The 25,465-nt window shown below is 38.3% G+C and overlaps 2 protein-coding genes and 1 long non-coding RNA gene across 3 annotated transcripts; all 3 read left to right on the plus strand.

Annotated features, from left to right (window-relative positions):
• The first annotated feature begins 1,145 nt into the window (after positions 1-1,145).
• LOC125220168 (receptor-like protein EIX2) lies at positions 1,146-4,216 on the plus strand. The gene is made up of 2 exons (XM_048122313.1): positions 1,146-1,788; positions 2,069-4,216. The coding sequence occupies exon 2, from the start codon at positions 2,080-2,082 to the stop codon at positions 4,141-4,143; it is 2,064 nt and encodes a 687-aa protein (XP_047978270.1). The 5' UTR covers positions 1,146-1,788; positions 2,069-2,079; the 3' UTR covers positions 4,144-4,216.
• LOC125220387 (receptor-like protein EIX2) lies at positions 1,239-1,769 on the plus strand. Its single transcript, XM_048122556.1, has one exon. The coding sequence runs from the start codon at positions 1,239-1,241 to the stop codon at positions 1,767-1,769; it is 531 nt and encodes a 176-aa protein (XP_047978513.1).
• A 17,394-nt stretch (positions 4,217-21,610) lies between the features above and the next one.
• LOC125217943 lies at positions 21,611-23,265 on the plus strand. Its single transcript, XR_007175843.1, has 3 exons — positions 21,611-22,074; positions 22,173-22,853; positions 23,075-23,265. It is a non-coding gene; the product is annotated as an uncharacterized LOC125217943 (long non-coding RNA).
• Positions 23,266-25,465: the final 2,200 nt, after the last annotated feature.

Consider the following 25,465-nt stretch of genomic DNA (forward strand, 5'->3'; position numbering starts at 1 on the left):
ACAAGGGATCAAATAATATAATAATAAAATCCCTTCTCCCATAAAGTAGGGGATTTTCGAAAATCACCCTTGAGACAAACATAGGGGCCGAAAATTTCGTCAATTAAATAAGGAATATTGGACTTTGGATTTAATTCAGATAATTATCCCAAGCAATAATTAAATCCAAGAAAAATAAGATTTCTTCTCCATTAAATAGGAGGGGTCGAAAATTCCACTTAATTAAATAATGTTCCTATTAAATTCTCACTCATCCCTTAGGAAAATAATTCACCACAATATTATTTCACCCCGCATCAAAATATTCACATATTCGAATTTCACCTCCACTTCACATTTTCCACCGACTTTGACCATTCCACGGCCACGTCATAATTTCCACAATATTGACTATTCAATAGCCACGTCACATATTCAACAAGTTTGACTATTCAACTCAAACTCAACTCAATATCGCAATTAGGTCACACAGAATATTGCAATAAATCACTCATCATTTAATTCCACATACATCATAGCATTAAAAGCATTTAATGCAAAAATTTTCACGTCACAAAAATTAGGGTTCGAAAAAGCGGGGCGTTACATAGAGTCATTTCCCTTTTTAATAAAAGTTAACACATTTTTCCACACTTACTTTACTCTCACTTACTTTTTTCTTTATTTATCTCTCTACCTTTTTCATTTTACACTTTATTCTCCATTTACTTAACTCACCTAACACAATTTTTCTTAATCTCCTTGCCGAAAAGAAACGCTTCCATTACTATAAAACGAAGGGAGTAGTAAATATTTTGAATTTCCGATGTCACCAACATCAAATAAACCCTATAACTATTAACAGTGACTTCCCCTCGTTGAATTCCTAGCTTTGCCACTGGTGGCGGAGTATAAGGTGGCGCCCTATTCATTTCATTCCATATTAATTGAAATTTAAAAAAAATATATATTTAATGAATTAAAAAAAATAAAAATAAAAGAAAAAATAAACAAAAGGAAAGAAGACAAAATAAAGAATAAAAAAAGAATATTCATATAATAGAAGTATAGAACACGTCAAGACAGTAGCATTATTTGTTTTAAATCGAAACAAGTTGCTCACAATTCTTTGAAGTCCCGTCAAATAAACTTTGAGTGTCCCAAATCCAAATATGTCTGTTTTGTTAGTATTTGTGATTTTTCTAAGATTATGCAACGCCTTATTCTGCCCACTCATTGAACAGCACTCCCTTCTAAGCATGAAGAACTCTGTAATCGATCCCTACCATCATCTCTCTTCATGGAATGTCGACGTCAATTGCTGTAAATGGGAGGGCGTGACCTGCAACAACTCAACTGGCCATGTTCATCGCCTCCACATCTCCGGTTTCCTTTTAAGAGGCCAAATAAATCCATCTCTCACCAATCTTCAACACTTGACTCATCTCGACCTGAGCCTCAACACCTTCCATCAAACAATCCCTTCCTTCATCGCCTCACTCACCAATCTCGAGCACTTGAACCTCTCCTTTGCCGGTTTCCACGGAAACATCCCCCATACCATCGGAAACCTCACACGTCTGCGCAGTTTGGACGTGGCCGGGTTTCCAAATATGGTGTGGGGAGATCATTTGAACCACTACCACAGCATACATCTCACGGGCTATCCACAGATGGAGTATGTAGCGCGTGTGACCTCTCCGAACCTGCTACACGTTGACACCGTTCGATGGCTCTCGCAGCTTTTCGAGATTGGAGGCTCTCAACATGAACTATGTGAACCTCAGTAGAGCAAAGGAGTGGTTGCAGGTGATCAACACACTCACTTCTTTGCAAAAGCTTCATTTTCAAAATTGCAGCCTTGATTACATATCTCCTTTGAATAATCTCAATGTTACATCTTTAACTCTAATTGATCTCTCTTCTAACAACTTCCATTCCTTGGAGTTTCCTACATGGATTTTGGGGCTCAGAAATCTTAGTTATCTTGATCTTAGAAACAACTCCTTTGTGGGGCCCATTCCAAGTAGTTGCAATGCTACCAAACTCAAGTATATTGATCTCTCTTCTAATTTTCTAAATTCAACAGTTCCAAGTTGGATGTACTATTCTTGTAAGGAGTTGGAATTCGTCTACTTGGATTTCAATTTCCTAAATGGTACAATACCAAGACAGTTTACAAACTTGTGCAAAGTTAAAACACTGTCCTTGTCTTTCAACAGATTTGAGGGAACCATGTCTGATTCATTTGGAAATATGTCAAAATGCTTTTTGGAAGGTTTGGAAGAGCTAAATTTGCAGTTTAATCAGCTTTCCGGTCCGTTATTAGACCAACTAGGAGAATTCAAAAGTCTCGAACGACTTTTTCTTAATAAGAATTCGTTTTCGGGTATGATTCCCAGAAACTTGGGGAAGTTGTCATCATCGTTGCAAGTTTTGGGACTATCCCGAAACAATTTAACCGGAGATCTTCCCGATAGTTTGGGCCAGCTTTGCAATCTTGAAAGGCTTCACATTGGTGGCAACAAGTTGAAAGGGGTTGTGAGGGAAAGTCTGTTTGCAAATCTCACAAAATTGAAGATTTTAACTGCTTCTCAAAATGAGTTGAGTTTGAGATTAGGTGAGGATTGGAGTCCTCCTTTGCAACTTAAGCAACTTAGATTAGGGTCTTGGAGCTTAAGTGAAGGCTCCCAGATTCCTTCATGGATTCTGAGGCAGAAGAATCTTTCAGCTTATCTTGATTTGTCTGACACTGGAATCTTCTCAGATAATGTTCCTAGCTGGTTTTGGGAGATTCAGTTTTTGAATCTATCTCACAATCACCTCCATGGAAACATTCCGGATATTCGTAGCTCTACAGAAAATCAGTATGTGTACGCGAGTAGTAACCAGTTTGAGGGATCTTTGCCTCGAGTTGGAAACAGATTGAGGGAGCTGGATTTATCGAATAACTCGTTCTCTGGAGACATAGCTCACTTTCTATGTGATGACACGTACGATACATACTCGTTGGAGATCCTTCACTTGGGAGACAATCATTTAAGTGGGGAGTTGCCAGATTGTTGGATGAAATGGCCTTCTTTGAAGTATATCAACATAGGCAACAATCAAATGTTTGGAAGCATCCCGACTTCCATTGGCCTTCTTGCAAATCTTCTATCTTTGAATCTTCACAACAACAAATTTTCTGGGCGCATACCTTCTTCAATGCACAACTGCAAGAAGATGCAGAAAATGGGGTTAGCAGATAACAGACTTGGTGGGGAGATACCGACGTGGATAGGAACAAGCCTAGTCGAGCTGAGGATTCTCATATTGCGCTCAAACAATCTGAGTGGTGAGATATCGCCCGAGCTTTGCCAGCTGATCTGTCTCCAAATATTGGATCTCTCAAACAACAAACTCTCGGGCATGATACCAAGGTGTGTTCACAATTTCACTGCCATGGCTAAGAAGAAAAGCCTGCCTGATCTGTACCAACTGTATGGTGGTGAAAAGTCCATCTATTCTTTCTCAGTCTATATAGGAGGGTTTATAGAGAGTGCATTGATAGTAATAAAGAGAAGTAAACTGCAATATGACACCATTCTTCCCTTGGTAACTACTATTGACATTTCAAACAACAGTTTGCATGGAGATATCCCAACTGAGGTGACATATTTATTGGAATTGAAATCCCTTAATTTGTCAAGAAATGAGTTGGTGGGTTTGGTGCCTGATCATATTGGAGACATGAAGCAGTTGGAATCACTTGATCTATCAAGAAACTCTTTATGTGGTCAAATTCCAAACAGCCTTGCATTCGTATCTGGTTTGGGATCTCTGGACTTGTCTTACAATAACTTGACAGGAAGAATTCCAGAAGGCACACAACTCCAGGGCTTTAATGCAACAAGCTTTGTTGGAAACCATCTTTGTGGGCCGCCATTGACAGCAAACTGCAGTAGTGAAGGGAAAGTGGAGAAGGCCTATTCAGCTGATGGAGTTGAGTGGTTGGATGTGTTTTTTTGTTTGGGATATTCAGTGGGATTTTCAATGGTTTGCAGTGTGTTATTGTTGAGCAAGAGGTGGAGAGATGCCTATTTTGGTTTGGAAGAAAGGATGTGGAACAAGTTGTGTGTGTGTGTCGTTGTCAAATGGAGAAGGATCACATCCTCTGTGTGACCTATTTTATGTTTTTCTTACTGTGGTGTGTATGTTTCAATAATGTAAAATATGCAACGTGTTTAGACTCTCATGTGCTTCTTTAATCAATTTATTCAAAAATCATACATGTCTTTGTTTATCACCACATGTAAAATATGCAGTGTGCTTAGACTCCCTTGACAATCCCTTGCGCAGTTGAGCCGTCTACGCCATCTCGTAACGTGATCGCCGCAAGTCCACCCGCCTAGCCCTCATGCCTCCAGGAAGAGAGGAGCTACTCCATCGTGAATACACCGTCAATAATATGTAGTACTCTTTGTTTCCCACAATAAGTAATCAACTTTTCATTCTGTGTTATCCCACTATAAGTGATTGATTTCTTTTTATGACAAAAAGCAAACCCATAAAAAAGCAACACCTTTATTTACACTTAACTCAATAAATATCATTTTCTTAAATACCTTGCCCGAAAATAACTCCTCACATATAATAGGACGGATGGAGTGTATCTTTTGAGGTTCCATGATTACTTTTTATTGTTTGTTTTAACGGCTAACTTTATTCTTAACTATTTATGATTTTTATTTTGTTGATTTAATATTTATTGATTATTTGATTTTGAAGTTTATTTCAATATCCTGGAAAAAATATGAGTACAACAAAAAATCTCCAAATGGCATTTTAGTGAAGGATAATGTCATGAGTACGTGACACAGAATTAGTGACGGAAAATGCTGTCACTAATCAGCATTTGCAACCACATATTTTGTCGGTATGGTTACTAATACTAGTGAAGGACAAATCTGTGGCAAATATTTTTTGCCGATAACGTTAGAGTTCTCTCCCCCCTCCGCCATCTTTCTATTTTATTATTTCACTTCATCTTTGTTACTATTTGTTTCCGGCAAAGGCCGAATCATTGAGGTGGAAGTCTGCATAGCAGAGTCGAAGGTAGAGCTGGTGGGGGTCGAAGGTCGACAAGTATGTTCTCCCGCAGCCTCGTGGTACGGCGCGACTCCACCTGAGTGTGTCGTTGTATATATACTCCTAGGGATGTGATCAAATACTAACAATCTTAATGTGCCACCTAACACATTATATTAAAAATATCAATACAGTGAGCTGAATATGTCAACGTAAATTTATGTTAACATTTTATAAATGTCAAGATAAATTTGTGTTGACATACTAATGATATTAAATTGACATTTTTAATAAATTATACTCTCGTATAAAAGGATTAATTATATTGATCCCTTATAACTTTATTAGTGTACCATACGCATAAATTTATAATTTACTAAATCGAAAAAAATAAAAAAAACGTCATCTCGCGAATATTTGAATACAAACAAATCGTATTAGTGTTTTTAAATCATACAATGCGTTAAATAAATTTATAGCGATGCGATGCGATGCGATAGTAAAACGTAGACTCGGACTTTGTCAACAAGGGGAGTCAATTGATATACTGGTGAGTATTTTTTCGACTACATCCGACTATGAACAGTGGGTGTTTCTAGAATAGTACTCCTATATTCTTTTTCAACTATAAATTGATATTTGTTCTATAAAAATAGAAAAGAATCCTGATTCTTTCCTACTCCGTCCGTTTTACAGTAATAGAGGCATTTCATTTTTCGCACTTATTTTAAAAAATAATTATAAATAGTTAAAAAGGAGAAAAAGTAAAGTAAGAGAGAGAATATTATAAATAATACTCTTCTCTATATTATTTTCTCTCTTATTTTACTCTCTTTCTATTTTAATTATTTAATATTATTTCTTTAAAATGAGTGCAGAAAATGAAATGCCTCATTTATTCGTGAAACTGAGGAAGTACTAGTTTTTTAAAAATGATACTGATCATGTCTAGATACCTTTCGAAAGAAAAGATGTGGTGTGAGCTTTACTTCAATTTTTTACAGATCAAAACTTGTGTGCTAAGCATCATTATCTCATTTATTATTCGGCTATATTGCTAATTAAGAATTCAACTCTTAGATGAATACTGTCTCAGTATTAAAAAAATAAAAATATTAAATTTTATGCACAATTGATAAATAAAGTGAAAAAAATTGGTTAAGTAAAAGAGTGGAAAAGAAAAATAAGAAGAGTAAGAGAGGGGAAGAGATAAAATAGTGAAAGTAGACTTAGTAGATTGTTGGATCCATGTCCTAAAATGAAAAGATTCCAAAATTTCTATTTTTAAGAAATGAGCCAAAATGGAAATAATTGCTATTTTTAAAAAACGGATGAAGTATATTTTATTTTTAAGATCTTAGAGCATCGAGGGAGGTATATTTGATGCACGGTTCGTCGTCCGTGCACTGCCGGCTCATCCTATTGAAGGCGTGGCACAGGCCTAGATGGACACGCATTGTGTACGTCTAACGCCATTCACGCGTGTTGCTCATGTGGGTCTCTTCGTGTGTTTTTTAATGGTGCAACCAATGTTTTAAAAATTGGACCGGTGAGTGAACCAACGAGGCTACTGGTTCATGGTTCAACCGGTCCGACCGGTTGAACCACTTTCACCATTGCAAATACATATAATAAAATATATAAAATTTAATAAATAATAAATTATAATTAGTAATAATATACACTAATAATAAAAACATACTATTAAACTTTATGTATATTAAAGTAAATAAGAACAATATTTAAAATAAGTGAATGATAAAATTTAAATAATCTTTTTATCGATAATAATTAAATACAATTTTGGGTTGTCCATGATTTAAAGATCCCTTTTTCTATTTTTATATGTGGACCTCACATTCTATTACTCCTTCCATCCCACAATTATGAGTCACATCTGGTGTGGACACGGGTTTTAGAAATGTACTCTCTTCGTCCGCCATTAGGAGTCACGGTCACTTTTCCGCACTCGTTTTATAAAAATGATGATAAATAATATTACAAGTTAACGTTGGAGAAATAGTAAAGTAGGTTAGAAAATAATGTTGAGAAGATCTTCTCAATATTATTCTCTCTCATACTTTACTATTTTTCCACTTTAACCAGTACTCCTAATAGCGGACGGAGTGAGTAGAGAATAGTGGGTTGGAAAAGTTAGTGGAATATAAGGTCTACTTATTATATTGATTTTATAATAGAATGTGAGTGAAGTGACTTAGTCGAATGTGAGACCTACTTACCATTTAGGTCATGTTTGGTTGTCAGGATTCTGTCTGGAAAAGTAATCTGATTCCTTAAATTTTAAATTCTTGTGTTTGTTTCGGTTTTTAATCAAATTGGGAAAGTAATCAGAATCCGAGAACAAGGAAAGTTAGTACAACTATCCAGGATTCCGAATCCTAACTTTTCTTAGGTATTCTTTTTCTCAGTTGTAGGATTCTTACATATTTAAGCAATCTAGTATAGTTTTATTATTATTATTACTATTATTATTATTATTATTATTATTATTATTAATTACAATGTTTTAATGATAATTTAAAATTATAAATCATACTTAATTTCAATATAATAAATAAGTATAATTAAAATGGTCATAATTATAACTATATTTTATAATAATTCATAATAGTAATTAATAACTTATTAATAATTAATAATTTAAATATAATTATATAATAAATAATAATTATTATATTTTATAAATTAATAATTAATCAATAAAGTCATAGTGCAATTTTAATTTATAAAATTTATTCAATTATCCGTAAATATTATAATTATAGTATAATAATTATTATATTTGTTATTATAATAAATGAGTATAATACTCCATGTAACCATAATTATAATTATATTACTATATATTATGATGGATAATCCATTTTTAAACTATCCATCGTAATATTAAATATAATAATATAATTATTGTTATTTATAGTTAAAAATTTATTAAAATTTTTACAATATTATTCTTCTTTATAAATAAAAAATAATAAGTATATTTTTAGTTTGGTGTTTAAATTCATATAAATTTAAAATTTTGATATTGTCCAAACACAGGAAAGTAAAGTTACTAGGAATCATATTCTGTGGACTCATTTTCCCTGCCAACTTTACTTTCCCGCCATTCAAACATGGCCTTATGGTAAAGTGAAAATGTGACTCTTATTGTGAGATAGACCGAAATGACAAAATATGACTATTATTGTGGAACAGAGGAAGTACTAACTTTTTACACTCACAATACATTATAAAACTAGAACTCCCTCCATCCCACTTTAGGAGTCCCGGTTTACCATTTTTGGGTGTCCCACTTTAGGAGTCCCGGTTGAGTTCGGCACGGGTTTTAAGAAATGTTAAGGAAAGTTGGTGAAAAAAAATAGTGGAAAGTGGGTCCTACTTTTTTATATTAGTTTTATAATAAAATGTGAGTGGGAAAAAGTTAGTAGAATGTGGGGCCTAATACCATTTATAGAATATTCTACAGATGGAGTATTAAACCTGGGTCCAACATTCGAGTTATACACTTTCACAAATTCAAGAAATTTTTTAAAATCCGTGTCGAGTCAAAATGATTCTATAAATGGTAGTCGGATGGAGTACTATTTAAAAATATATATATATATATGGTTTTACTATTTTCCAAAAGAATTATAATCATTTTTTATTTTTTGAATTTTTTTTTACCTCATCCCTATTATAAAAATCCTCCCCTTTCTCTTTTTCATTTTCACTCAAAATCATCGTTTACTTCAAAATTTTCCAAATTTATTTTTTCACAATTCTCCATTTATTTTCAATTTATTATAAATATGGACCAACTTTGCCGGTCTAGAATGGAATTCGATTCATTTGAGGCGAGAAAAAGAGAGTGCTATATTTGCTAGATGGTAACTTCAAAGAAGGTTCCCCACTCTATATCTAGCTACAGTTGACAAAATCATCTATTTCTTCAAAATTTTCCAAATTTATTTTTTCAAAATTCTCTCATTATTTTCAATTTCTTATAAATATGGACCAACTTTGCCAGTCCAAAAAGAAATTAGATCCATTTGTGGTGAGAAAAAGAGAGTTCTATATTTTCTAGATGGTAACTTTCAATGAAGGTTCCCCAACTCTATTTATAGTATCTACCTACAGTTGATCCAAAACTCAAATCTCTACAAACTCCCAAGTCTCTGCAAATGATGCGCAACTTCAATACAATTCACACACCCTATATTTTCTTCTTCATTTTCTCCATATTCTCATTAAAACTAAGCTCCTCTATCCCAAACAATGACATTTTCTGCCAAGAAATCGAAAAACAATCACTTCTAAAGTTGAAACGATCTTTCAAAGATCCAAACAATCTTCTTTCCTCATGGGATACCAATGTTGATTGCTGCAAATGGAAAGGTGTAATCTGCAGCAACTCAACCGGCCATGTCGAACAACTCCATCTCCAAAACAACCCTTCACTTCAAGGCCAAATCAATCCATCTCTGCTCAATCTCAAACACCTGAGATTCCTCGATCTCAGCCAAAACAACTTTAGAAAAACAATCCCTTCCTTCCTCGGATCGCTCGAAAACCTCCACCATCTCAACTTATCCAACTCCGGATTTCATGGGAGCGTACCGCCTACCATCGGAAACCTTTCCAATTTGGAGACGCTGAGCATGTCTGGGGACGGGAACAAGCTGGCCTCAGACAACCTAGAATGGTTGTCCGGGCTCAGGAAGCTGCAACGCCTCGACATGAGCTTCGTCAACCTCAGCAGAGCCAGCTCCAACTGGTGGGAGATGATCAACACTCTCCCTTCTTTGCAAGAGCTGCATTTCCAAAATTGCAGCCTTGTGAATATACCTTCTCTCACTTTGAACAACACTACTGTGAATATATCGTTTCTCACTTTGCTCGATCTCTCACACAACAATTTCCACTCTCAGTCCATCCCGCCATGGATTTTCCAGCTCACCAAACTTGAGCATCTTGACCTGAGCTTCACCAACATCAACGACCCGATTCCAACAGTTAACAAAGCCACCAAACTCCGATATATGGATCTCTCGGAGAACCGTCTAAACTCCACAATCCCGGATTGGCTCTACTCCTTAAAAGATTTGGAGTTTGCATATTTCAGCTATAGCTCCATGCTTGGCCCCATCTCTAGCAATGTTGCGAACCTAACATCTCTCAAAACCCTCAGTTTTTTCGGAAACCAGCTCACCGGGAAAATTCCCAGAGAGATTTCCAACATGTGCGGGCTAGAATTTCTGTTCTTGACGTACAATCAGCTGGAAGGAGACATATCCGATTCGTTCGGAAACATGTCGGATTGCTTCTTGAATTCTATCAAGCTCCTCTGCTTGCGAAGCAATCAGCTCTACGGCCGCATCCCAGACAGCTTCGGAGATTTTAAGAAAATCCAGTTCCTCCATTTTGGCGGGAACTCGTTTTCCGGTCCGATCCCGGGCAGCCTGGGGAAGCTGTCGTCTCTGCAGGAATTCAGCCTCTACGGCAACAATTTCTCGGGCAGCCTGCCCGAGAGCTTCGGTCAGATCTCGAGCTTGGAAGAGCTTTACATCGATGACTGTTTTCTGCAAGGGACCCTGACTGAGAAGCACTTTTCGAATCTGAAAAACTTGAGGATTCTGTCAGCCTCTTCAAACTGCTTGCTTTTGAAAGTGTCGCTGGGTTGGGTCCCGCCCTTCCACCTCACGGTTCTCAAAGTGGCGTCGTGGAGATTCGCGGGCGCGGGAATTCCAAGGTGGATTGAATCTCAGAGGAATGTGTCGGAGCTTGATTTATCGGATACCGGAATCTCGGGTACTGTCCCCGGCTGGTTTTGGGAGATTCCGTTCTTGAATCTGACTAGAAACAATCTCCGCGGTGAGATTCTGAATCTAAGTCGAGCTCGGTATTTATACGTGAGCTCGAACAAGTTCAGTGGCTCGCTGCCCGGAGTTGGAGATGCTTTGGTTGAGATGGACTTGTCTAACAACTCGTTCTCGGGTTTCATGACCCGGTTCGTGTGCAATAGCTTGCAAACGAAAAAAGTCGAGATCCTTCATTTGGCGGGAAACCAACTGAATGGAGAGTTGCCAGATTGCTGGAAGGAATGGGCGTCGCTCAAGTACTTGAATCTAGGCGATAACAAATTATCCGGAGTCATCCCGAATTCAATAGGTTTTCTTGCAAATCTTCAGTCTTTGAATCTCTATCGCAACAGTTTTTCCGGCCATATACCTTCTTCGTTGCGTAACTGCAAACAGCTGCTGAAGATTGAGCTTTCGGAGAATCATCTTGATGGTAGCTTGCAGCCGTGGATTGGAACAACCTTAGTCAAGCTGAGGATTCTAATCTTGAGATCAAACAATTTCAACGGTGAGATTCCTTCAGAGATATGCCATCTAATCTCTCTCCAAATCTTGGATCTCTCACTGAACAAGTTTTCCGGTGCAATACCTAATTGTGTTCAAAATTTGACCGGAATGGCTACCAAGAGAAGCTTGGATCAATATGACTACTCTTCTTCTAGCTACAATGGGGCATCTTTCATAGATAGTGCATTAGTTGCGACAAAAGGGAGTATTTTGCAGTACGATACAATTCTCTCATTGGTCACGAATATCGACCTCTCTCGCAACAATTTGTGTGGAGAAATCCCAAATGGAGTGACAAGTTTAGCTGAATTAAGGTCATTAAACTTGTCGAAAAACAGCTTGACCGGTTTGATTCCTCGAAATGTTGGAGATATGAAGGAGTTGGAGTCGCTCGATCTATCAAGGAACTTCTTATCAGGTCAACTTCCGAGTAGCTTATATTTGGCGTATGCTTTGAACCATTTGAACTTGTCGTACAATAACCTTACAGGAGGGATACCAAAGGGCACCCAAATTCAGAGCTTTGACGTGTCTAGCTTCGTTGGCAATGATCTTTGTGGTCCTCCGTTGACAAGTGGTTGCAGTGGTGATGATGGAGAAGTCATGGAAGTGGCTAAGGCGGGAAAAGATGGAGATGGATTGAAAGTAGATTGGTTATATGTGTTTGTATCTTGTGGTTATGTGGTGGGGTTTTCAGTTGTTTGTGCTACGTTGTGGTTGAACAAGTCATGGAGGGATGCATATTTCGCATTTATTTTTAAAAAACATGTGTAACAATTTTTATCTATATAGTTTGTAAGTTCAGTTATTCAAAGCAAAATTCTTAATCTAATGTATTTGTTGTTTATTACAGTGTCTCTGGACCATTATGAGTTGCTCCCTCCGTAAATAGGAGTCCCGTTTTTTCATTTTAGTCCGTCCGTAAATAGATGTCCCGGTTCACTTTTACTATAAATAGTAATAGAGTCTCACCTTCCACTAACTCATTCTACTCACATTTCATTTAAAACTAATATATACAAGTAGTACTTCTATTCCACTAACTTTTTTTCATTCACTTTTCTTAACATTTCTTAAAACCCGTGCTGCCAAGAAATGAGACTTCGAATGACGGACGGAGGGAGTACAAGACATGATCATGCACATAGTGATCATAGCCTTGTCTTCAAAACTTTAGTTTTGAATTTATCCAAGTTAAATAGTACTTCCTCCGTCACAAGGAAGATGACAACCCCTTTCTTGGGCGGCACGGAGTTTCATGCAGTTTTATTTTGTGTGTTAAGTGGAAATCTAGAGAGAGAATAAAGTAGAGATAAATAAGTCATCTTGGATGAGACAAACCAAAAAGGAAAGTGAGACATCTTTAATGGGATGGTGGGAGTACTATTATTTAAATGAGATATTGAATTGTCAAATATGCATAGCTTGCATGCTTGACCCAAGATTTTGACACTGGGAGTCCAAATTACTACTCCCTCCGTCCTGGCTAAAATGACACATTCTTTGGCCGGCACGAGATTGCAGGAGTTATTGATTAATGTGTTTAATTGGAGAGATGAAAGTGAGTGTAAGTACTAAAATAGAGAGAGAGAAAGATGAATATTAATAGGAGTGATAAAAAGTGGTTGAACATATTAATTGGTGAGAGAAAGTTTACAAAAAAGATATGTGTCATCTTAGTTGGGACAAACTAAAAAGGAAAACGTGTCATCTTAAGTGGGACGGATGGAGTAGTAATAATTGTTGCATATTTTTGTGTTAACGACGCTAGATATAGCTCAACGTGAACATTTGGAGCTATTAGAGAGAGATGGTTGATGAGAGTTAACACATATTGACAAGTCAAAGTATCCTATACGACCAACACCGTATGTTCAATGTAACTCGTACTCCCTCCATTCCATAGTAATGGAGGCAATTCTTTTCGGCACAGAGATTAAGAAAAATTGTGTTATGTGAGTTAAGTAAAGAGAGAGTAAAGTGGAAAATGAAAAAAGGTAGAGAGATGTAGAGAGAATAAAGTAAGAGAGAGTAAAGTAGGTGTAGAAAAATGTGTTGACTTTTACTAAAAAGGAAAATGACTCTATTACTATGGAACGTACCAAAATGGCAAAATTACTCTATTACTATGAAATGGAGGGAGTATAATTTTTGAAATCTTTGTACTTGATTTGCATAGCAAGAAGTACGCATCTCAATGTGGTATATTCAGTGTTATATGTTAAGGACCTAAATTCCTAACGAACCGATAAAACGGAAAATAACCAAATAAAGAGAATCTGGTGCCCGTGAGGGTTGGCGGGGATAAGGATCTGGGCGGTTGTGCACGGGTTCCAACCCGTCGGGCAACGGCTATAGATCAGATATATATTCCGGCTGTGCGCGGAGAGATTCCGTTGGGCAGCAGGTAGCGTAGGGAATTACGGATTCAAATAATCACACATGGACTTGGCCAAAATAATATATTGATTGATTGAAATGAATAAAAAGATAACAACCTATCCCTATTTATAATACTGAAAACTAGCTTCTGGAACAAGAAAACAATATATGAGAAAGATATGGTGAGTCAAAAGATAACTAAATACTACTCCCTCCGTCCCACAAAAGATGTCACACTTGTGGGACGGCACGGGATTTTAGGAGGTTTTATTTTGTGTGTTAAATGGAGAAATAAAATATTATTTTTATATTCATGTGAGAATAAACTTTTTCCAAAAATGTAAATGTGACATCCTTTGTGTGACAAACTAAAAAGGAAAGTGTGACATCTTATGTGGGACGGAGGGAGTAAGATATAGGGATCGTATCAACTCCTCCACGGTTGAAATCTACCTTGTCCTCAAGGTGGGAACCCACGACACCATGAATAGCATCACGATCAGAAGCGTTGGCGAGCTATATCCTCCTGGATCGAATGCACGCCAAATAGACAAACGTGTCCCGTCATCATCCCCATCAAATTTCATGTTTAGCCTGATGTTAAATGTCTTTGTGGCTAGTAAGCACTTCATAAATCCTTCATGTGGCAGTTCCTCATCCTCAACCCGTAGATCCATTGCTTCCATATGCATAGCAAGAAATTCACAGTTTCGTTTGCTAAAACTGACACCTATGCCAGGATCGAAAGCACACAAACGGATCAATGTGATCCTCTTAATTATATCATCTTTCTCTCTGTCTGCCACCTTCCTAGTAATCTCCTATCCTGCAGCGCATGTAAGTGCATAGACCATGACGGGGATAAGGATTTGGGCGGCTGTGTGCGAGTTCCAACCCGTCGGGCAACGGCTACAGATCAGATATACGTTCCGGCTGTGCGTGGAGAGATTCCCTCGAGCAGCAGGTAGCGTAGGGAATTAGGGATTAAAAGAATCACACTTGGACTTGGCCATAATATATTGATTGATTGAATGAATAAAAAGATAACAACCTATCACTATTTATAATACTGAAAACTAGCTTATGGAACAAGAAAACAATATATGAGAAAGATATGGTGAATCAAAAGATAACTAAATACTACTCCCTCCGTCCCATAATAGATGTCACACTTTCTTTTTTAGCACACTAGTGTTATCACCCGTGCTATGAACGGGACATAAAATTTTCAAATAATGAAGATAAATTCTAAGGTAAGTAGATTTAAAAAAGAGGATTAAAAAAAGAGGATAAAGAGAATATTAATGATGTTCATAATTAAGGATACGTGTTAATTACAATAAGTATTCATAACACTATAAATAATTAAAATTATTATAAAAAATAACAAAAGAGAAATGTACTTCTCTCAATCCACTTTAAATGAAACATTTCATATTCGGCCAACGTTTTTATACAATTTTAATTTCTGCTGTGAGTTGAGTAAAATAAAATAAAACAAATGACAAAGAGGAGATGTGCAGTGCGACTATGGATCAAAGAGTATGGATTAGTAAGAATAAGATATAAGATATACAAATAAAAGAAAATGTGCGACTTGTGACTCTTAATACATCAATATACAATTTATGTGAACTGAAGACTAACTTTTTCAAAAATAATCCAACATGAGAGACACATTGACCTTGACTTTTGTTAATCGTTATTGCATACGACATGGCCAAAAGGAAATTGTCGTCATTGGAATTTGAATGGCAACCTTAGATCAAATGGTATTAACAATTATAAAATAAAAATAAAATACAAAAGAAAAAAGAAAAAATAAAATAACATTTCGAGCCAATCCAGTGATGGTCATAGTTATCCAAATATACATGTAGTAATTTTTATATCACAAAAATTTGTGACACTTGTATGGTAAAAAGAAATTATAGTATTTGCACACTTGCATACCCAATTACATAAAAAAATGATTAAATATTTAATTAAACTTATATGCCAATGCATAAAAAACGATTAAGGCAAGTCTTTCATTAAAAAATGACATTTGAATATACATTTACAAAGTTAATGATATTCAAAACAAAGAGTGAAAAAAATTTACCGTCGTCTCAATTTAAAGTTGACGAAACGAAATTACTCTCATTGACTCATTCACAATATTATGAATTTTGTTCACCGTGAACAACATCACTTATAAGAATACGACTTTCAACGGATTTATCCACATCTGTTAAAAAAATACTTATATGCATTTTAAATTACATAAACAGAAAAATTGTATGATTAAAAATTTAGTTAACAAACTTATATTTCAACGTAGTATAAAAATGTGTTGAAGATAAAAGTCTTTCATGAAAAAGTTCCATTCCTAATGCATTTACATATATACTGGAGTACAAAGGATAACAATTCACACTTTTTAACATATTACTATAACAATAATAAAAATCAAAAGATAATAAAATGTAACATAGCCATGTAGGTTTTTTCCATCACCCAATTATAAAAATGAGTAAATAATACGCTGCATACTCATGTTGATTTTTTCATCACCAGAATGCCCAATTATAAAACCACGTCCGTATATTTGTTGTATGTGTACATTATATCATGGTGGAGCAACATTATATGCATAACTGTTGCATTTGTTGGTGTTTACATTTAATCCTCAATTAGCTACATTATCAGGTTGAGAAATGCATTTTAATGTAACTTCAATTCTGCAGAGGAAGTACCTAGCTGATGCACTCGTGAAGTTCAGAAGACCCAAGCTAGCGGGGCTAATTCGTAAATGTTCAACCCATCTACTCTCTATGCCATGGAGAGGCCATTTCAGCAAGGTTGACAGTGGTGTGTACTTGATGGGCCATATGAAAACCTTTTTCATAGAAAAAGACAAAGAATGGGAATGTGGGTTCATGGCAAGGAGCGCTAAAAGCGTGGAAATGTCAAGGATTAAGTTCAACACGACCTTACTCACATTTGAGCAAAATATTAGAGGAAAGGTGAATCAAATTGCAGCCACTAAGCACAGGAAAGAGAAGCTGTCAAAGTTCACTTTCGAAAAGTATGTTCAAATTTATGGTTTGGAATGAGTGATGTGCCTGTCAGAATTGATTTGTGGGAGACATAGATTGTTTTGCTGTTTTTTTTTTTTTTTTTAAACTAGATTAGAACTGGTTATACTTTTTGCACCTATGTGTTTCCGGAACTATGTTAAGCACTACTCTATTACATTATTGCAGAAGTGTGGCTACTTTCGTTTTGGTTTTTACATTTCTGCATAGGGGTGGAAATATGATGACACATGACAGTGTGTAACAGATTAATGTAAACTTTGTTCTCAAGTAATGTACTATATTGAAACAATTACAAAACCCCTTTGGTGAAGAAAATTGACGACACTTGTAAAATACAAATTAATCGCTGGGAGAAGGTTATAGATGAATCTAAACTTCGTTCATGATTAATGTAATGTTACTGTACTGAACTAAATACAGTTCTTTTTTTTTTCTTCCTTAAATAAATTGGTGTGGCAAGTGAAATTTATATTAAAGAAATGATATGGAAATCGTAAACTCTTATGTGAAATTCATAACACTAGTCAGGTAACATTACCACAAAATATCAGACTTAACAATTTACTGTTTAAATGCCTTTATCTATATGTTTAAATGCCTTTATCTATATGTTTGCCCAGGCATATAAAATTTCTGGATCCATCCCTGTCCGGGGAAAATCTATATCTTAAAATTCAGTAACTATAAATTAAATGATTAAGAGGTACTATAAATTGATTAAAATATTAGGACTCGTTTCTGTCGTAAAAAGGGAAATCCAAAGGAAAATTTCCGTCGTAGATTAAAGCACGATTAAATTCCACTAATACACATCGCATTGTTAATAATCTCACTTAGAGCATCCGCAACGGTGGAGTTTTGCTGTCCGTCCGTCCGTGCCGCTGAGCACGAGCTCGTCCGTCCGCCGCTGTGAGCTGTCCGTCCGTGCCAGCGACACGGCGCTGCTCTTAGCTAAGAGCACGTCCGTGCCGCTGAGCAGCCATATTGGCCAACGGCATAGCCGTTGGCAAATTCGATTTTTATTTTTTATTTTTTAAAAATTAATAAATAATTTAAAATAATACCAAAAAAAAAAAAAAATTGGATTCCCAAAAAGATAGAGCCGTTTATAGACGTTTTTTTTTAGATTTTTGTGAATTTTTTATTTTTTATTTTTATCCCAAAATCATCTATAAATACACACATTCATCATCCACTTTTCACATCAAATTATCTCTAATTCATACTTTTTCATACTAAAAAATCATCTACATCTTCCTCTCTCACCCAATCTCATTGCGGAAGCGGAGCGCGAAGAACAAGAATATTATGAACAATATCGTGCCGCCTATGAAGCCTATGTCGCCGCCAACGCCCCTCCTCCCTCGTGATCGAGAGGGAGCCCATGAAAGGCTCTTTGCCGACTATTTTTTCGACCAGCCGCGGTATCCAGAAGATTACTTTCGGCGTCGTTTTCGCATATCAAAACGATTGTTTATGCGTATTGTCAACACATTGTCCACCCGCGTTGAATATTTTCAAGAAGGTGCAGACGCAACCGGTCGGCAAAGTCTCACGACGTTGCAAAAGTGTATTTGTGCCATCCGACAACTTGCTACTGGGCAAACGGCTGACCTCTTCGACGAGTATTTGCATGTCGGTGAGTCAACTGGAATCCTATGCCTCAAGAATTTTTGCGACGGCGTTCGTTCTGCTTTCGGCGAAGAATTCCTTCGAGCACCCACCACCGACTATTGTCAACGGTTGTTTCGTCTTCACGAAACAGTCCACGGTTTTCCCGGTATGCTAGGCAGCATTGACTGCATGCATTGGAAGTGGAAGAATTGTCCGACTACTTGGAGGGGGCAACATTTAAGCGGCCACAAAGGTGGCAGCCCAATGCTTATCCTTGAAGCGGTCGCCGACTACTGCCTATGGATTAGGCATGCATATTTCGGTGTTGTCGGATCCAACAACGACTTGAACGTGTTATATTCTTCACCACTCTTCGATGATATTTTGAATGGTGTAGCACCAGCGATCGACTTCACCGTCAACGGAAATGCATACCACATGGGTTACTATCTCGCCGATGGTATCTACCCAAGGTGGTCGACTTTTGTGAACTCGTTCAGCAATCCACAAGAGCAAAGAAGGATTCTTTTTGCGCAGCGTCAAGAGTCTGCTCGGAAAGACGTCGAAAGAGCTTTTGGTGTCCTTCAAGGCCGATTCAACATTGTGAAGTCCCCTTCTCGGCTTTGGTACGTTAAGAATATCGCCGACATCATGTACACGTGTATTATCTTGCACAACATGATTAGAAGGACCGATGGCGGCTAACTTTTACGACGAGGATGAAGCCGGAAGCTCAACTGCGAGGTCCCCGCCATGCCGAGGCGTGCATACGACGGTGAACGAGAGGATGGAAAGAAGACACACAATGCGCGATACAAGAGCCCACATTGAGCTACAAAAAGATCTAATCAATCACATTTGGGCGAAATTCGGCAACGAGTAGTGTAATTTTTAATTTTTAGGATTTTAATTATGTAATTTTTAATTTTTAGGATTTTAATTATGTAATTTTTAATTATTTTGTAATTTGTAATAGTATTTCGGGTATTTTTAATGCATTTTAATATTGTGGAAATGTTTTTATTTAAATTGAATAATAGAATGGTGGGACCCTTGAGCTTGTCCTTAGCTAAGAGCACGGATGTGGGTGTTGTGCTCTTAGCTAAGGACAAGCAGTAAAAGTGGGTCCGGGCCCACTTTCGTGCTCTTAGCCAAGAGCACGGATGGGGATACTCTTAATTCAGTAAACGTCTTGCATTACAACAGCCAAAATAAAAAACAATTACACATTAACATAATTCTTGAAATAAATCCTTTTTTAATTTTTGATTTGGCACTTCAATTTGAGGTATAGGTGGTTTGCCATTATTAATTGTGATTAAAGTTCATGATTAATCTGATCTTTTGTTTGGTTGTTTTTCTCAAAACCTTGACCCATAACAAATAACAATGTACTCTCTTCGTCCCCGATTAAGAGTCACATTTTGACCGGGTACAGGTTTTAAGGAAGTGTTTGAATGTATAAAATAAATGGAGTTAGGTAGTGGAATGTGAGACCTCTTTGACTTTTTGTGTGTAATAAATATAGTAAGTAGGAAGTGTAACTCTTAATGGGGGACGGACTAAAATGGAAAAATGTGACTCTTAATCGGGGACGGAGGGAGTATCTTTGTCTGCCTCCTTAATGTCAAGAATAAATTACGTCTCATGATTAATCATCCTACCTTCACTCCTACAACGAGACAAGGTAACAATGCACTTCCATACATGGGCTATTTTTTTTTATCTTCCCAGAAAGTGAGCACGTGTTTCAAATTAATTAATTTCATCTCCTTCTTCTTCGACTGGTCAGAACTCCAAATTCTATTCAATTGAAAAACGCATGGAGCTTATGTGTTTCATTAATTGGAAAGACGCACAAGGGACATGCGTGGCTCACTTTTTGGAAAGATTAAAAAAGCGCCCTATATATGGAAGCGCATATAACCTTGGAACACAAAATGTATTTTGTTCTGCTATGACTAATTTAATCCTAAATAAATTAGTTTTATTGTGATTTATACATTGGATTAGTTATAGTTGGAGAATTCTTCCGTTGTATAAATAACCCATTTCCTGTAGGCGTGTGGCCACACCACTCTTACTTTGCTTTCTCCATTAAAACACAATCCTCCTCCTTCCTATAATTTCTTCTTCCATGGCTTCCAACACCGGGATCGAACAAGTCCAAGAATTCGACTACTCCAAGCGCTCCCAATGGCTCCGCGCCGCCGTCCTCGGCGCCAACGACAGCCTCGTCTCCACAGCATCGCTGATGATTGGCGTCGGCGCCGTGAAGCAGGACATCAAGGCGATGATCCTCACCGGCTTCGCGGGCCTGGTCGCCGGCGCCTGCTCCGTCCACTCGCAGCGCGACATCGAGCTGTCCCACATGAAGCGGGCGGGATTCGACAAAGGGGAGGAGGGTTTGCCCAACCCAACGCAGGCGGCCGTGGCCTCGGCTCTCGCGTTCTCCGTGGGAGCAATGGTGCCGCTGCTGGCCGCATGCTTTATAAGGGACTATAAGGTGAGGGTGGCCGCGGTCGTGGCATCGGTGACGGTAGCCCTGGCGGTCTTTGGCTGACTTGGGGCGGCCTTGGGGAGGGCGCCCATGGCCCGGTCGGCCGCGAGGGTTTTGATCGGAGGGTGGCTAGCTATGGGTGTCACATTTGGTCTCACTAAGTTGATTGGAGCAAAGGGGTTGTAATTAATCTTTTTTGGAACTAATTTATTCTCTCTTTTTTTGTTAGTTGTGTCAGTATCCAAATGTTTTAAGTATGTGATTAAATTTTCATGTTTTAAGTAAGTGTTAGCTCACATAATCCATCTCACACATGTGCCACTTCCAATGATGATTCGATGGATGGCAACGTGGAAAGCTTGCAGAAGCTTGCAGTATCTGTTCCAGATCATCACATCAAAATGGATAGAATTGACGATGCCAACTCATCTCTGAAAACCAACAATATTTTGCTGCAATCTTGTTAATAATATTCTGTATATATATCCCTTAGTTAGTTAGCATCTTTGTCTTTTAGTGATTGATAATATCTAGATCCTTCCTATGCTATGTATATATAGCTAATTATGTAGTCCTTGGAGACCATCTTTTTGAGTAATATAACAGTGAACTTTCTCCCATATTTCTTTTGTGTTTCCTATCATGGTATCAGAGCACAGCTCTGATCCTCTATTTTTTTTAGTATCTTCTTCTTATCCAATGGCCTCTTCTCCTTTTTCTGATTCCCCACCTCCGCTCCTCTCACCTTTACCCATTCTCACCCCATCCCCATCAAACTTTCCGATAATAACTTCCTTACCTGGCGCCAGCAAATTTTGGCCACCGTCTCCGGCTACGGCCTTGAAGGATTTCTCACAGGCGACAATGTCGCTCCTTATCCAGTCGATGCATCTTCCTCTCTCCCTAATCCGGCCTTCTCGACATGGCATCGTCAGGACCAGTTGCTCTCTGCCTGGATTCAAAGCTCACTTTCCGAGAGCGCAATGATTCTTGTTGTCGGACTCACGTCCAGCAGGGACATTTGGCAGGCTATTGAGGCCAATTATGCCAGCCAATCCAAGGCCAAAGTGATGCAGTACAAGCTCCTTCTCCAGACCTTCCGGAAGAATAATCTTTCCATGAGTGAGTATCTCAACAGAGTAAAATCATATTGTGATTTTCTTTGTGCTGCAGGCCAACGTGTTTCTCAGGATGATCATATCCTTCATATCCTTGGTGGCCTCGGTCCTGAATATGATCCCGTCGTGGTCACTGTCACATCCAAATCCGGTGACTGATCTGTTCCTGATGTTACAGCTATTCTCTTAAGCTTTGAATCTCGCTTGGAGGCTGCTCGTTCTCCTTCTCTGAATGTCGACGGCTCTCAGCCCTCTGCCTACGTTGCTTACTCTCCCTCTCCTCGCAGAGATGGTAGCTCTGGTTCATCTGCTTCGCCTCGTAATGATGGTCGGCCTCCGACCAGTTATCGCGGTGGTCGAGGTGGTCGTGGTCGTGGTCGCTTCTCCAACAACAGACTGACTTGCCAGGTCTGCCAAAAGCCCGGCCACTCTGCCGACCGTTGCTGGTACCGCTTTGACCAAGGCTTTACTCCTTCTGGTTCTTCTGGTTCAATTCTTGGCAGACCTCAGTTCGGAACTGCTCCAGCTCCTACTATGCTGCTGCCACCTTCGGCTAATCTCATTCAGTCAAGGCCTCCTCAAGGCTTTCAGCCTCCTCGGCAGCCTGCCCCTGTTCCTCCCTCTGAGTTTAGCTATGACAACTCATCTGTCTCCTCTTGGTACCCAGATTCCGGAGCTACCAACCATGTCTCCAATGATCTGTCCAATTTGAACATAGCTACTGAGTATCAAGGAGGTACATCTCTCCATCTTGGTAATGGATTTGGGATTGATATTGCTCACATTGGCAGCTCTAAATTTCTCTCCTCATCTCTTCCTAATTCTAAATCTCTTCTCCTGAGTAATCTCCTACATGTTCCTCAGATTTCAAAAAATCTCTTAAGTGTCTCCCAGTTTGCCTCTGACAATAATGTTTACTTTGAATTCCACTCTAACTTTTGTCTTGTGAAAGATCAGGTCTCCCATCAAGTTCTTCTCAGAGGCACTCTTAAGGAAGGCCTTTATCACTTCTATCTCTGCACAAGCCTCCTTCACTACCAAATAAGCGCATCATCAGTGTTCCTGCTGACTGTTCTCCATCTCATTCCGCTGGATCTCCAGCTGTTTATTCAGCTTCTGTTATTTCCTCTTTAGACATTTGGCACAAACGTCTTGGCCATAGTGCCTTTGATATGGTAGAAAAGGCCCTCAAAAGCTGTAATATTCCTTATCATTCAATAAAGACTAGCATATTGTGTCATCCTTGTTGCATTGCCAAGAGTCATCGGCTTCCCTATCCCTCATCTTCCACTATATACACAGCTCCACTTCAGCTAATAGATACTGATCTTTGGGGACCATCCCCAGTTAAATCAAGAAATGGTTTTTCATACTACATCACCTTCATTGATCAATTCACCAGATTCTCATGGATTTATCTTCTGAAAACTAAAAGTGAAGTAGAAGGTGTCTTCAAGCAGTTTAAAACCATGGTTGAAAATCAGCTTGATCACAAAATTAAAACTGTCCAAAGTGACTGGGGTGGGGAGTATAGAAGCCTTACTAAATACTTTCAAGAGGTTGGTATCCAACATCGGCTATCGTGTCCTTATACTCCCCAACAAAATGGGCTTGTTGAAAGGAAACATAGGCATGTTGTGGAAATGGGCTTGCCCTCCTTGCCCAATCTGGTCTTCCTACTTCATATTGGGATGATGCATTCACTTTAGCCATTTTCATAATAAACAGAATTCCCACCAAAACTCTACAATGCTCATCTCCTTATGAACTTCTTTTCAAATCTAAGCCAAATTATCATATCATGAAAGTGTTTGGTTGTCTTTGTTATCCCTTCATAAGACCATATAATCACAACAAGCTCGAATTCAGATCTTCTCCAGCCACATTCTTGGGTTACAGCAGCTCACATAAAGGCTACAAAGTTCTTCTTGCAAATGGGAAAGTTCTAGCCTCAAGAGATGTCATATTTGATGAATCTACTTTTCCTCATCTTCTGGCAGAACCTCCTACCTCTCTTATTCCTAATTCAAATGGCTATCCACCCCATTTTCCCATTCTCTCTCCCCCAGTTACTACTCCTAATAATTCGCCTCACATCAGTCCCTCAACTTCTTCCCTCCCACCCTTGCACAGTGACTATACTCATGATACTCCTGTCTCTGATCCTATCAATGTTCCTGTCCTCTCTCCTATTACTGAGTCATTACCCGTAGCTTCTCCCGTCTCTAATTCTTCCCATGACTCTCCCATCTCTGATTCTTCTCAATCTCCCACTCCCACATCTGCTACATCTCAATCTTCTGCTGCTACAACAATTTCCCCTCCTCAAAACATCAACTCTCACTCAATGGTCACAAGAGCTAAGGATGGTATTTTTAAGCCAAAAATTTTCCTTGTTCTCCTCCCTGGTTCATTTCTTCCCAGATCAGCTGCTGCTGCACTTCTAGTTCCAGTTTGGAAACAAGCCATGGTCGAAGAATTTAACATGCTGATGGTAGCATTGCTCGCCACAAAGCTCGCTTAGTAGCTCAAGGATTCTCACAGGAACCCGGTTTCGACTTTACTGAAACATTCAGTCCAGTTGTGAAGCCCACAACAATCAGGATTATCCTTGCGCTTGCTGTATCTGCTTCTTGGAGCATTAAGCATTTGGATGTCAATAATGCTTTTCTTCACGGCGATCTCAACGAAGAAATATACATGAAGCAGCCTCTTGGTTTCGAACAAGGGGGTCCTCATCTCGTTTGTAAGCTAAACAAGGCTCTATATGGCTTGAAACAAGCCTCTCGCTCTTGGTTTCTCACTGTACAGTCAGCACTTTTATCTCTCGGTTTCTCTCAGTCAAAGGCTGATACATCGCTCTTCTTTCGAATCCGCAAATCAGAGACTGTTTATCTCCTACTTTATGTCGACGATATGTTGATTACTGGTTCGTCATCCTCTGTTGTTGATCAGGTTATTGCAAGCTTAAGTTCTAAGTTCTCTCTCAAAGACTTGGGCCAAGTCACTCACTTTGTTGGTGTCGAGGTTACTCGCACGACTGAGGGTCTTCACCTTAGTCAAGGAGCCTATATCAAAGATGTCCTTGACCGTGTTAAAATGCAGGATGCAAAGGGAACTCCAACTCCTATGCTAGCTAATCTTAAACTCTCCAAGGATGATGGTAATCCCATGGTTGATGGAAAATTATACAGGAGTACTGTAGGTGCTCTCCAGTATGCTACATTAACTCATCCGGAAATCAGTTTCTCGGTTAATAAGGTAAGTCAATACATGGCTAACCCTTTGGATTCACATTGGAAAGCCGTGAAGCGTATATTGCGCTATCTGGCTAGCTCCATTGACTAT

This window comes from Salvia hispanica, chromosome 4, assembly GCF_023119035.1.
Source record: "Salvia hispanica cultivar TCC Black 2014 chromosome 4, UniMelb_Shisp_WGS_1.0, whole genome shotgun sequence".
In the NCBI taxonomy this organism is placed as follows: domain Eukaryota; kingdom Viridiplantae; phylum Streptophyta; class Magnoliopsida; order Lamiales; family Lamiaceae; genus Salvia; species Salvia hispanica.

Coding starts and splice junctions, on each gene's coding strand:
- LOC125220387 (XM_048122556.1), top strand. CDS start 1,239: ATGAAGAACTCTGTAATCGATCCCTACCATCATCTCTCTTCATGGAAT.
- LOC125220168 (XM_048122313.1), top strand. CDS start 2,080: ATGTACTATTCTTGTAAGGAGTTGGAATTCGTCTACTTGGATTTCAAT.